This window comes from Caretta caretta, chromosome 8 (assembly GCF_965140235.1).
Source record: "Caretta caretta isolate rCarCar2 chromosome 8, rCarCar1.hap1, whole genome shotgun sequence".
Taxonomy (NCBI): Eukaryota; Metazoa; Chordata; order Testudines; family Cheloniidae; genus Caretta; species Caretta caretta.
In genome coordinates, this window is record NC_134213.1 from 105,072,072 (window position 1) to 105,086,278 (window position 14,207).

A 14,207-nucleotide genomic window follows, 5' to 3' on the forward strand; every position below is an offset into this window, starting at 1 on the left:
GGTCATATATGGAGTAACTGCTTTGTGAAAAGTGTTCACCTACTGTTGACATGGTGTTTTTGTCTTATCATTTTTCTGAGACAACGTGGGTGAGGCAATATCTTTTATTGGACCACTTTCTGTTGATGAGAGAGACAAGCTTTCAAGCTTACACAGAGCTCTTCTTCAACTTTGAGATGAGTTTGTAGAGTTTCTCTTGGAGTTGTTTGGGGAAGGATTTGAAAACATGCAATTCTGAAGATGCAGTTTTGGGTTGCATTAACAGAGGCATAGCATGCAAGTTACAGGAGGTGATAGTACACCGGACCCTTGCTAGAAAGCGGGGTTCTGGATCCATGCATGGTACCGCGTTACTATGGATCCCAATTTAAATATTTAAATTTGAGATCCATCGCCGCGACCGCGCTACATGTGAATCTACGCTATAGTGATGTGCGCTCTAGCAAGGGTCCACTGTACCACTCGACTTAGTGCTGGTTAGGCCTCAGCTGGAGTACTGTGTCCAATTTTGGTCACTGCTATATATAGGGCACTACCAAATTCACGGTCCATTCACGGTCATAGGATTTTTAAAATCATAAATGTCATGATTTCTACTATTTAAATCTGATATTTCACGGTGTTGTAATTGTAGGGGTCCTGACCCAAAAATCAGAAATGACCTTGCAACCCCCCTCGCACAACTGTTTGGCTGCTGCTGCCGGCATCGCTACCTTCAGAGCTGGGAAGCGGTGGCTGCTGGCCGGGAGCCCAGCTCTGAAGGCCGAAGTAAGGGTAGTATAGTATGGTATTGCCACGGTTACCTCTGCACTGCTACTGGTGGGGCAACACCTTCAGAGCTGAGCACCCGGCCAACAGCCACCACTCGCCAGCACCCCAGCTCTGAAATCAGAGCAGAAGACTGGCAATACTGGGACATCCCCCCAAAAAACAGCCTTGTGACCCCCCCTGCAATTCATTTTTGGGTCAGGACCCCCAATTTGAGAAACACTGGTCTCCCCTGGGAAATCTGAATAGTCTAGGGTAAAAGCACACAAAAGACCAGATTTCACGGTGGGAGACCAGATTTCATAGCCCGTGATGCGTTTTTCATGGCCGTGAATTTAGTAGGGCCCTAGAAAAACAGACAGAATGTAGAGAAACTGGAAAGGATACAGAGTGAGTGGCAAAGATCATCAAAGGGATGGAATGTAAGCCAGATGTGCAGAGGCTGAAGGAACTGAGTATCTTTAGTCTGGAAAAAGAGGGAGAATGGGGTGGGGGAGTGGGGGACGAGAGAACATGATGGTCTTCAAATACTTCTAAGGCTCCCACAAAGAAGATGAGGAAAAACTGTTCTGTCTTGCCACAGAGAGCAGGCGAAGAGGCAATGGGTTCAAACTACAGCATAGCAGATTTAAATTAAATCTCAGGGAAAACTTCCTAACTGTAAGAAAAGTGGGAAAATGGAACAAACTTCCTCGGGAAGTCGGGAAAACTCCTTTACTGGAGATTTCAAAATGAGACTTGATAGCCATCTGTCTTGGAAGGTTTACACACAACAAATCCTTCACCTTGGCAGGGGGTTAAACTAGATGACCCCTGCGCTCCCTTCTAACCCTTCAATTCACCACAGTTTACCCAGGAATTTAAGGATATCATCAAATGCTTCTCCAAAAAACTCCAAGAAAAACTCTATTAACTCTTCCCCCATGAACCCACCCCAGAGACCTTCTATACGCTTCCCAAAATACACAAACAAGGGAACCCAGGGAGACCCATCATATCTGGCTATGGCACTCTTTCTGAAGGAATAGTGGGACTCAGAACCTATCCTCAAACCACTCACCACACAAAGGGCCAGCTTCCTCCACAACACAATCAACTTCTTCCATAAACTCCGCAACATAAACAACCTCTTTCAGAATACCATCCTTGCCACCATGGATGTCAATTCCCAATATACCAACATCCCTCACAATGATGGCACAGCTACCTGCCTCAAATATTTACAAGACAATGGACAACCCTCAGATATGCATCCGTAACAATTTTATATTCAACAACGAACACTTTGTCCAAACCATGGGAACAGCCCTGGGTATTAGGATGGCTCCCTAATATGCCAACCTCTTCATGGGCCACCTTGAACAAGAATTTATGGACCAGTGCACCATGAAACCAATGATATAGCTGAGATACATCAATGATATTTTCATCCTCTGGACAGACGACCTAAACTTCCGCATAGATGTCCACCACAACTTCAACAACATCCACCCATCCATTAAACTCTCTCTGGAACCCTTCAACACCAGCATCCATTTCCTGGACCCCACAATCAACTTCAACTATCGAACCCTTCAGATAACTATATACAAGAAACCCATGGATCACCACACATATCTTCATAGATCCAGAAACCACCCCAAACACACCAAGGAATCTTATCTACAGCCAGGCACTCCAATTCCACAGAATATGATCCAAGGAAAATGTCCGGAATATACACCTTAACACATTCAAAACCACCTTCACTAAGCAAGGACACGCCACCAGAGAAGATGACCGCATCTTGGACTGGGCCACCCAAATACCCCAAGATAACCTGCTTCAATATAGAAATAAAACCCCCTCTGACCACACAACCCTAGTTGTCACCAAGCACCCTACACTTGAACCCATATAGGGTATCCTCAAATAACTACAACCCATATTTGATGGGGACCTCAGCCTGAAATAAATCTTTTCTGAACCCCCTTTTCTGGCCTTCAAATAATGCCCCAACCTCTCCAAAGACATCATCAGAATCAACCTGCCCACAGACCAGGACACACTAACTTAAAGCAGCATCAGACCCTGCCAGTACAACAGAAGAAAATTTGCAGACATATCTCCACTGATACAATGATCAGCACCCCCCACAACACACCATTCAAGATCCATGGGTCCTATACATGTCTCTCAGAATTGTTGTTGGGACATTTAGTTCACTGATTGAGGTACATCACTTGTTCACTGATTGATGTACCTCAATCAGTGAACTAAATGTCCCAACAACAATTCTGCGGGTGAAACTAGACAATCACTATGTTCTCAAATGAACTCTCAAAGGAAAATGATAAAAGACAAACACCATATCACTTGTGGGTGAACACTTTTAACAAAGTGATCACTCTATATCTGACCTATCAGAGGAAACCTGCACAACACTTTCAAAAGATGAGCCTCAGAGCTTAAATTCATAACTTTGCTAGACTCTGCAAATCATGGTCTTAATAAAGACATTGGATTTATGGCTTATTACAACAATCAGTAACACACTAACCCCGGTTTTTGTCCTATGACTACAGGGGTGTTAATGGGCCACTCCATCTTGAATTGTCCCTTAGAAAGTTTAACTACTTATGCTAAACTATCTGTTCAATCTTGTATTTAGCTGTGACACTCTGAATACCTTTCCCCACACCGAAGAAGAGCTCTGTGGTAAAGTCAGTGATCAAGATATTTAAGTAGGCTGGCTAACAGATGGCACCATGCAATCAAAAAGGTAGGCCACTGCCTGTATCATGGCATTTTTGCTGGAATATTTAACAATATTTGACCGTTGTCAAATAATAGGCAGTCAACTGACTGGCTTGCCAAGCCTGTATAACTTAATACAACTGAGGTAGATGATGCAGCACTAAAATGGTTCTCGAACAGGATCCAGAGAGTGATAATGGGAAAGAGGAGTAGTTATCCAACAATCTTCATATTTGGGATCTTACACGGATCCATCCATCTCCTCACTGCTTCAGCTTTTACACAAGTCCACTTGTAGAAATGGTGAGACACCTCAAGCTCCATTGCCAAAAATGTATACTGAAGACATCCAACTCTGTCACGTTCCATAAATGCACCAATACCAACACAAGGATGTCATAATGCCTACAAGAGAGGAGCTTCTGGGTGAAGAACAGCTGGCTAAAACTGAACCTAGATAAGAATGAGGTGATGAGAGTCAGAAGACAAAATGTTTAGAAGAACTAGCAGAAAGAACACTCCTCGCCTTTTAACAAAGGCATCCACTCGTCAACTGGTCTGAAGCTTCCGGGTCCTGCTGAACTCACCACTGAGCCAAACTGCAATGAAAAAAAAAGGAAAAACAAAAAACTTTCCTCCACTTCCAGCTTGTTCGGAAATGTATGCCATTCCTCCTTGATAAAGATTCTTCTATAGCAGTCCATACATTCTTCAGAGATAATGGAAATATATTGTAAATTACTGTATATTTCTACACAGTAGGGCTGATGTTGGATGCAATGAAACGGCCCTAGCTTGCACAGAATGTGTGAGTGCCACCTCAACAGGGAGGGCCATCATGAGCACATCACACCTGCGCTCTAATCCTGTCATTGACTCCAAATCAGATTGCATTGTCCCATGGCTAGGTCATGGCCTTGATCCTGTCCATCAAAACAATCAATGGGTCAGGACTCAGCTACATCACTGACTGTGTCTCCATCTATTACCTGTCAATATAACTACATTATGTTGGGACAATGAAGCTTATAAAGCAGAAAATATCTGAAAATAAAGTGCTCTCCGTCAAGGACATTCAGGTGTGGGACAAATTTCCAGAAGAATTTAGAATGATCCTAAGCCTACCCATCTTTAAAGCACAATGCAAGATCTTCTCTGACATACCGTTTCCACCATTACAGGAATCATAATTTTTTTAAAAAATTATTTTCTGAGCAGAGACTCTTTAAATCAGGGATGGAAGAACAAACAGTAGACTCCGTAGATCTTGCAGATTTAATTTATATGGGGAGCACTTCAAAACTATAGTATTAACAACTCTGAGATAAACAAAGATTTTTGAGATCTACAGATCCACAATGCTCTTTCCATTGAGCCATACAATTCTAATTGGTTGATAAGGGCATTCGGATATCAATCAGAAATAAATGAAAATCACATTATAGTACTAACTTATGAAACTAAACAAAAGTAAACCAATTCAAAATAACTAGGTCTGACTGACTGCACTTCCTATAGTTGCAGGGAATACAGTAAAATAATTTAGTCAGAGCATCTTTACAAGAAGCATATTGAACACTTTGAAAATCTCTATTCTGCTAAAAATTGAAATCACATGAGTAGCGGTTATTCTTGCCCTTTGCAGTTTAGGGTTTTGACCTTCTAGATACAGAGGCTACATAAGTTCTCTTCACAGAGGTAATCAAAAAGAAAGGATTGAAGTAACTGAAGAAAGGTACTTTACAAACAATTCAGCAATATCCATAGTTACTAAATAAACCATCATAAACTGTCAGTGCCTAAAGACCTGAGCACAGTGATATTGTTAATACTGTTAATACTTATAATAGCTTTATATTGTACCCATCTCCATAGTTGACCAAGAAACAGGAAAAAACTTTGGAATCCTCCACTCCAGATCAAAAATGCTTTGTGCCAAAAATCTGAATTGTTACATTAAGGTAAAGGCTACAGATGAATAACTAATATCAAGTATTTGTTTCACTGGATTGTCTCCAAATACTTGTCCAAGTGCTCTTATTCAATCACTGTCTTTACTTTTCCCAAATCATATAAGCAATAGTGTTCCTAAAATCTAATACAAATCTAGCTAAGCTGGTCTAAAAAGTATACTGATGGATAATTGATGTATGAGTCCTGTGTTCTGTTTTGTTTTAAGTAACTGAATTTAACACCATCATATGACTTCAACAAAAAGATTCATTCATGCCTCATTAAAAAAAGCCTTTTTACCTAGTCATATTGTTCAACAGTGAATCACAGGCACCACACAGCACTTTCCAAACATTACTCCTTATACAAAGAAGAGATTTTAAAGAATAAAAATTCAAACTCGTTTGTTACCAAAACCTGAAATCTAAGACAGCTTATAAAAGGTAATCTAAGGAACTGACTTTGCTTCTGTGATATGCAAACTTTAGGGCTTGGTTTTTAGTTAGAAGGCTATGACTTTAAGCTTATTGTAGGTTTAACTGGCACACTTGCATATTCTTTATATAATCCAGCCACTATGCAGTTTTATTCTACCACATACCAGACCACAGAAAACTAAGCCTAGCAACTGTTAAATTCTCTCAGAGATCATCACAAAACAGAGTCTCCTAAAACTCTGCAAACCTAAAGAGATGTTAAAATCAATAACTGGCTTAATTTTAAAAGTGCTATATTTTAAGAAATCTGCTTTTTCCAGTTTGCTATTTTATGGTTTGTGGCAATACTTCTATCGTCTTGATTTCACAACAAAAACCTGGAGGGATTGGTAATGAGAATCTAGTTTTTTCACATCTACATTGTCCACACCGCAGTGAGCAAATGTTGTTCCCATCAGTGACTTGTGTGGAATTAGATTATTAAATCTCAGTACAAACCCCACTGGACATTTTATCCAGAGTACAAAGGTTGGGATTGGAAGCAACAGGGACCACCGTTGGCAGTCTCAACAAAAAAGGCAAGCACTGTCTGCTGCATAAATGCTGAACTCCCCACTCACTCCTGTAAGTTTCCTTCATGTCAGGTTTGAGCCCTACTGGCTAAGCTATTGAGTAGGCTTGCACTACCACTGGCTGTCCTCCACCTCTTAAAGAAATGAACAGAGGACTTTAGTCTCCAATGTGGCACCTTTCAAAAACACTTTAAAAGCACATGAAAAATGTTAATGGAAAAAAATATATCTGTCTCTGATAGCTCTGTGTGGATTCAACAGTTGAGAATCTGCAAGTATTTTTGTTGAATCAAGCCTTATGTAATCCTAGGGGAATTCTGCGCCACTGCACCTGTGCAGAATTTATGTCCCCTGTATATTTCTTTGCTTCCCTGCAGAAAAATGACTTTCTGATGGGGCAGCAAAGGTAAGGCACAAGAGTGGTCATGCAACCCTCCCCAGCAGTATGTTTTGGGTGTCCAGGGCAGCCGGCAGAGGCGTAAATCACTGGGGGGGAGAGGGGGGCAGGAGGCGGAACTGGGGAAGACCCAGGTGATGGCTCCTACTCTCTGCCGGGCTCAGCTGCTAGTCCAGGCTGGGCTAGGGAGGTCGGGACTTCCTCTTCCACTGCAAGGCATCAGGGGCAGGGCCAGACAGCCCCCACACAGATTTCTCCCCCGGCTGCAGGAAGCTCTGCAAACTCCCCCACTCCCACACCCCGTTTCCTGTACCCATCACACCTCAGCTGCAGGGAGAAGGATCCCTGTAAAGGAAGCTACTCCCCCAACCACCCAATCCCTGTGCATCCAGACCCCCTCATACTTAGACCCTCCTGCCGAGCCTCCACCCTCAGAAGCCCCCGATAAGCTCCACTTCCCCTGCACCTGGAACACCCCAACAAGCCCCTGGCACCCAGATCCCCACCCCACCAAGCCCCAACCAGTTGCATCTGGATCCCCACCCCACTGAGCCCCACTCCACCAGCATCTGGACCCCCCATTGAGCCTCCCACATGTAGACCCCCCTCCAAGCTCTATCCCCCCACCACCACGGAGCCCCAACCACCTTCACCTGGACCCCCCTGCAGAGTCCCATTACCATCGCATCCAGAACCCCCAACAAGCCCCTGTGCATCCAGATCTTCCCCGCACCCGGATTCCCCACCGAACCGCCTGCACCCAAATTTCCCCACATCTCTCTCAAACTACACGTGGATCCCCCCACAATAAGCCCCTACACACTTGGATCCTTCCTTGCTGAGCCTACCTGGTGCAGCTGGCACAGAGGGGCAGGCCCCTGGGCTGTTTTGGGGGCAGGCCCCACCCTTGAACTCTGTCAGGGTTGGGTGCAACCTCACCGCTGAGTCTGTGTCGGGCGGATGGGAGGGAAGCCACACAGTGATCTCCCACCTCTGTGCAGCCAGTGGCCTGTGCTCCCCAATGCCAGGCGGGAGTCTCCATATTTGACAAATAAAATTTGCAGAATGTTGCAGAATTTTAAAATACCGTGCACAGAATATATATAGTAGAATTTTTAAATATTTTTGGCAGGGAATGCCGTCAGGAGTACTTATGGCAGCAATAGATGAAAAGTAATTATACTTACAAGCTTCCTCTTCTAGGGAGACTGAGTTCCTTCTGGAAAAAATACAAACAAAAAAAATGAGAAAATGAATGAAGAAATATCTTAAATTAACTTCCTCTTTATCTAATCTAGTAATATTACTTTATAAATAAAATATTAAGGACCAGATTTTCAAAGATGTGTTCAAAAGATGGCAGCACTCCTATTTGTTACCACATATATTATCATTGCATGCATAATATGGTATTTGCATCTGTTTATAGCCAACTGGGCACTCAACTGGCCAGGTATGCACACAAATATTTGCTTTGACTGCACAATTATGGTATTTACAATTAGAAGCATACAATTGTATATAAATGTACTAACCATCTTTGCAATAAATTCTATTCTGTCATACACAGTTCATCATTCTAGTATCTGAGTGCCTTCCCATAGTGCATCAAACAACATGATAACATCTGTCATGTGTTTGTTCTCTTATCTTCTCCCTGGGGGAGAAGTGTGTGCAGTGGAGTGTTTTGTCTTGGAGTTTTTTTTAAATATACACATACTGCTATATGTTTGAGAAGACAACCTCAAAGAAATGCACCTTGCACTTAGAATCAGAACATTTCGCCATTAAACTGTAAATATTACAAGATAAATATTTTTTCAACTTCCATCTCAGGTAAGCACATTTATCTCTTTTTAAAAACATTTTACACTACTGCACTTTTAATATTTCACCACTAGATGGTATCATCATCTACTCAGAGTCCACCTTCAACAAGGCACACAAGAACACAAGAAAAAAGTCAAACAGCCACACGTCTATTTAAAGGGAGGTTTTTTTAAAATAATTCTACTACTCCGTCTTTTTTGATAGGACAATGTGAAGATAAATATCACATTTTAAAAAATTAAAATTTAATGATGTTATTAATAAGATCAAATGCAATTTATTCTAACTGACCCTAATATAAATCTTTAATTTACTTTTTACCATTTACAATTATTGCAGCTGGAGCCAGCATATTTTCTGTTTGTAATGCTTCTGAGTCCAGCAGTAGCAAGGGAGGGATGGAGTGGGAATGGGACCTGGGGCCGGGCAGGGGTAGAGTACCCCCTGGGAACTGAGGAAGTCGGCGCCTATGTTTAAAGACTTCAGAGTAGCAGCCGTGTTAGTCTTTATCCGCAAAAAGAGAAGGAGGACTTGTGGCACCTTAGAGACTAACACATTTATCTGAGCATAAGCTTTCGTGAGCTACAGCTCACTTCATCGAATGCATGCAGTGGAAAAAACTTTGTGCTTAAAGGGTTATGTTTGTTTTTATTCTCATTTGTACCTATGGTAGTCACTTTTTGTTATCCATGAAAACAACATTTTTCTTGACCCATAATCTCTCTCTGAATTTGGAAATTAACACATTTTATTTTAGAAAAACACATGGTATATTACATACGATCTCTCAATGTAACACAATCAAATATGCCATGACTGAATTGCACTCTATCCCTATAGTATTCACATTCATTCTGTGATTGCGCTTAAATGAATACACTGCAATTATAGCATCAATATACAATACAGTTTTTTAAATTCAACACCTCTAAGGCCTTGACTACAACAGGGAGAGTAATCAGCGGTACAGCAATGAGTTTTTATATCCATTGTTCCACTATGTCCCACCTCACATTACCCTCCTGAAATGTCCCTTCATTCCTACTTCGCAGACTCTCAGACAGCAATCCACCTGAAACTACAATCTTCTGTGCCCACTCAATAGTATCCTCCCTCCCCAGCCATGTCCCCTGACCCCCCAGCCATTGCTCCCCTGCTTAGCTGACTGAACCAGGAACAGCAGACCTGGTAGCTGCGCCGCTTCTCCGCCCCGCCCAAACAGGTTTTAAAGGCCCTACAGCCTGGAAGGGCCAAAGCAAGGGGAGCGGAGCTGGAAGCTCAAGGACTGCGAGCACCAGCGCCGCCAACTCTGCTCTTTCTGTTGCAGTTTCAACCCATTCACCATCAGCAATTCACTGTCTGCAGAGTTATAAAGCCAGACCCAGGGATATCGGAAGGAAGGGATTACTGGAGAAAGGACCAGCATATGTGGGGAACACAGCTGATGCAGAGGGGAATAGCGTGGGGGGCAGAAACTGAAGGCTCAGCTGATGATCCACAGCAGGACAGCCGTCTGAGACCTGCATTTAAGGAGCAGGAGTGCAGACATTTGAGGAGGCACATAGTGGGGGCACTGCACAAAAGGGCAGGGCAGGGAATAAGAAGATACAAAAAGAGTGGTGTCGTAGTTGGTGAACTAAGGAGCTTTCACTGGTTGAGGAAACTGGAACGTCCATACTGGCACTCAGCTGATTGCATCTTTACACCTACAGGTTATCAGGATAACTTAATCACACAAAAGTACTTACATGTGGACTTAAGGCGCATTTCAATCATTCAGTTAAAGTACATTGCACTCGACTGACATTTCAAGTATAGACAAAACCTAACAGAAGAGCCTGACAATACTTCATGGAGATCTGTAGTTACCTATTTCCCATAAATCGGGATCAGAGCTTGGAAATTAGTTTTTGTAGGATAGCTAAGGGAAGCAAGCTTCAGTATATTAATTATGAAGCAAGTGTTGGTGACTAGACTTACTTTACCATGCTAATCCTGCCAAACATCACACAAAGAGAACTTGGCAGTACGTATTTATGCATTCTTGAAACAGTTCATATTTTAAATGGCAAGATGATTAATAAAACACTGTCATGCTACGACCACCAAATATGACCTGGTATTTAGCTTTGGGTATAGTAATTCTTTCATTGTTCCACAACTCAATAAATCCTCTGAGTAACTGTGCTAATTATGTAAAATGTTTTCTTCCATATAAGACCTAACCCCAATTTAGAGTGAAACATCAAAGAATAGTAGATTCCATGCACAATCTGAAGTATCTGTCTCTGAGCACTTTAACTGTCAATACATAGATATATTATCCTCATTACCTCAGCCTAGCTCTGTGCCACCTCCTCTCAAGGTCGGTAATATAATCCTCTAAATGCATGTTTATTTTCAGTATCCTCTTACAAAAATGACAGACTGTCAATTTGCCTAGTTTTATTTCTCAAACTTTTTTCCACAGATGAAACCCATCAACAATTAGCATAAAGGATAAAGTCAAGTCCTGATGAAGTCAAATAACATGACCAACAACTGAGGTCTTATTCAACATGTTGCCTCAGAGAATTGAATTACTGAGAGCAGAACCATTCTGGAATCATCCCATTCAATTAACTTATGTTCTCAAAAATGTGATTCATCAGGCTGTATCTTTACATACAGAGGAAAATGACATTAAATTAATTATCTGTTTTATTGAAAAGTAATAAAATTAACTTAGGGATTGGTTAGCAATACTAATTTTTTAACTTAATAATCACAGAAGGGTGCAGTGTTTTAGTCATGTTGGGAGTAGGTGATGTATCACACTGTCTTCCTTTAATCACTCTTTATAAAAGCACCATGGAGAGAGATTTCATCATCACTTTATCTCAATATTGCAATTCGTCCTTGAATGTGTAACTGCACATATGGCACATACCCACAGGCAAAGTGGGATGCTAAAATGTGCTCTGAATGCACCATACTTTGGCCCTTTCGAATTAACTGAAAATCACCACCACCTGAATGTTCCCAGTTTCTGCCAGCACAGGCACCAGGGTTCCTGAGGCCTTTTCTACACTAGCGGGGTAAGTCGACCTACGTTACGCTACTCCAGCTACATGAATAACGTAGCTGGAGTCGACATAGAATCATAGAATATCAGGGTTGGAAGGGACCCCAGAAGGTCATCTAGTCCAACCCCCTGCTCGAAGCAGGACCAAATCCCAGTTAAATCATCCCAGCCAGGGCTTTGTCAAGCCTGACCTTAAAAACCTCAAAGGAAGGAGATTCTACCACCTCCCTAGGTAACGCATTCCAGTGTTTCACCACCCTCTTAGTGAAAAAGTTTTTCCTAATATCCAATCTAAACCTCCCCCACTGCAACTTGAAACCATTACTCCTCGTTCTGTCATCTGCCACCACTGAGAACAGTCTAGAGCCATCCTCTTTGGAACCCCCTTTCAGGTAGTTGAAAGCAGCTATCAAATCCCCCCTCATTCTTCTCTTCCGCAGGCTAAACAATCCCAGCTCCCTCAGCCTCTCCTCATAAGTCATGTGTTCCAGACCCCTAATCATTTTTGTTGCCCTTCGCTGGACTCTCTCCAATTTATCCACATCCTTCTTGTAGTGTGGGGCCCAAAACTGGACACAGTACTCCAGATGAGGCCTCACCAATGTCGAATAGAGGGGAACGATCACGTCCCTCGATCTGCTCGCTATGCCCCTACTTATACATCCCAAAATGCCATTGGCCTTCTTGGCAACAAGGGCACACTGCTGACTCATATCCAGCTTCTCGTCCACTGTCACCCCTAGGTCCTTTTCCGCAGAACTGCTGCCTAGCCATTCGGTCCCTAGTCTGTAGCGGTGCATTGGGTTCTTCCGTCCTAAGTGCAGGACCCTGCACTTATCCTTATTGAACCTCATCAGATTTCTTTTGGCCCAATCCTCCAATTTGTCTAGGTCCTTCTGTATCCTATCCCTCCCCTCCAGCGTATCTACCACTCCTCCCAGTTTAGTATCATCCGCAAATTTGCTGAGAGTGCAATCCACACCATCCTCCAGATCATTTATGAAGATATTGAACAAAACCGGCGCCAGGACCGACCCTTGGGGCACTCCGCTTGATACCGGCTGCCAACTAGACATGGAGCCATTGATCACTACCCGTTGAGCCCGACAATCTAGCCAGCTTTCTACCCACCTTATAGTGCATTCATCCAGCCCATACTTCCTTAACTTGCTGACAAGAATACTGTGGGAGACCGTGTCAAAAGCTTTGCTAAAGTCAAGAAACAATACATCCACTGCTTTCCCTTCATCCACAGAACCAGTAATCTCATCATAAAAGGCAATTAGATTAGTCAGGCATGACCTTCCCTTGGTGAATCCATGCTGGCTGTTCCTGATCACTTTCCTCTCATGCAAGTGCTTCAGGATTGATTCTTTGAGGACCTGCTCCATGATTTTTCCGGGGACTGAGGTGAGGCTGACTGGCCTGTAGTTCCCAGGATCCTCCTCCTTCCCTTTTTTAAAGATTGGCACTACATTAGCCTTTTTCCAGTCATCCGGGACTTCCCCGGTTCGCCACGAGTTTTCAAAGATAATGGCCAATGGCTCTGCAATCACAGCCGCCAATTCCTTCAGCACTCTCGGATGCAACTCGTCCGGCCCCATGGACTTGTGCACATCCAGCTTTTCTAAATAGTCCCTAACCACCTCTATCTCCACAGAGGGCTGGCCATCTCTTCCCCATTTTGTGATGCCCAGCGCAGCAGTCTGGGAGCTGACCTTGTTAGTGAAAACAGAGGCAAAAAAAGCATTGAGTACATTAGCTTTTTCCACATCCTCTGTCACTAGGTTGCCTCCCTCATTCAGTAAGGGGCCCACACTTTCCTTGGCTTTCTTCTTGTTGCCAACATACCTGAAGAAACCTTTCTTGTTACTCTTAACATCTCTGGCTAGCTGCAGTTCCAGGTGCGATTTGGCCCTCCTGATATCATTCCTACATGCCCGAGCAATATTTTTATACTCTTCCCTGGTCATATGTCCAACCTTCCACTTCTTGTAAGCTTCTTTTTTATGTTTAAGATCCGCTAGGATTTCACCATTAAGCCAAGCTGGTCGCCTGCCATATTTACTATTCTTTCGACTCATTGGGATGGTTTGTCCCTGTAACCTCAACAGGGATTCCTTGAAATACAGCCAGCTCTCCTGGACTCCTTTCCCCTTCAAGTTAGTCCCCCAGGGGATCCTGGCCATCCGTTCCCTGAGGGAGTTGAAGTCTGCTTTTCTGAAGTCCAGGGTCCGTATCCTGCTGCTTGATTCTTAGGTCATAGCTTAGGTCGACTTACTGCAGTGTCTACATTGCACTGCATCGACGGGAGACGCTCTCCTGTCAACTTACCTTACTCCTCTCATTCTGGTGGAATACCAGAGTCGACCGGAGAGCGCTCTGTGGTCAATTTAGTGGGTCTTCACTAGACCAGCTAAACTGACCCCTGCTGCATCAATTGCAGAACA

General features: G+C 43.1%; 1 protein-coding gene across 11 annotated transcripts in view; it reads right to left on the bottom strand.

The window, feature by feature from the left end:
• Nucleotides 1-14,207, bottom strand: part of MAST2 (microtubule associated serine/threonine kinase 2) — a 391,471-nt gene that overhangs the window by 185,888 nt on the left and 191,376 nt on the right. For all 11 annotated transcript variants that reach the window (XM_048862155.2, XM_048862154.2, XM_048862150.2 and 8 more), the window contains one exon: nucleotides 8,051-8,082. In XM_048862155.2, coding sequence (XP_048718112.2) covers nucleotides 8,051-8,082 — 32 coding nt within the window. The remainder of the gene's footprint in view (nucleotides 1-8,050; nucleotides 8,083-14,207) is intronic.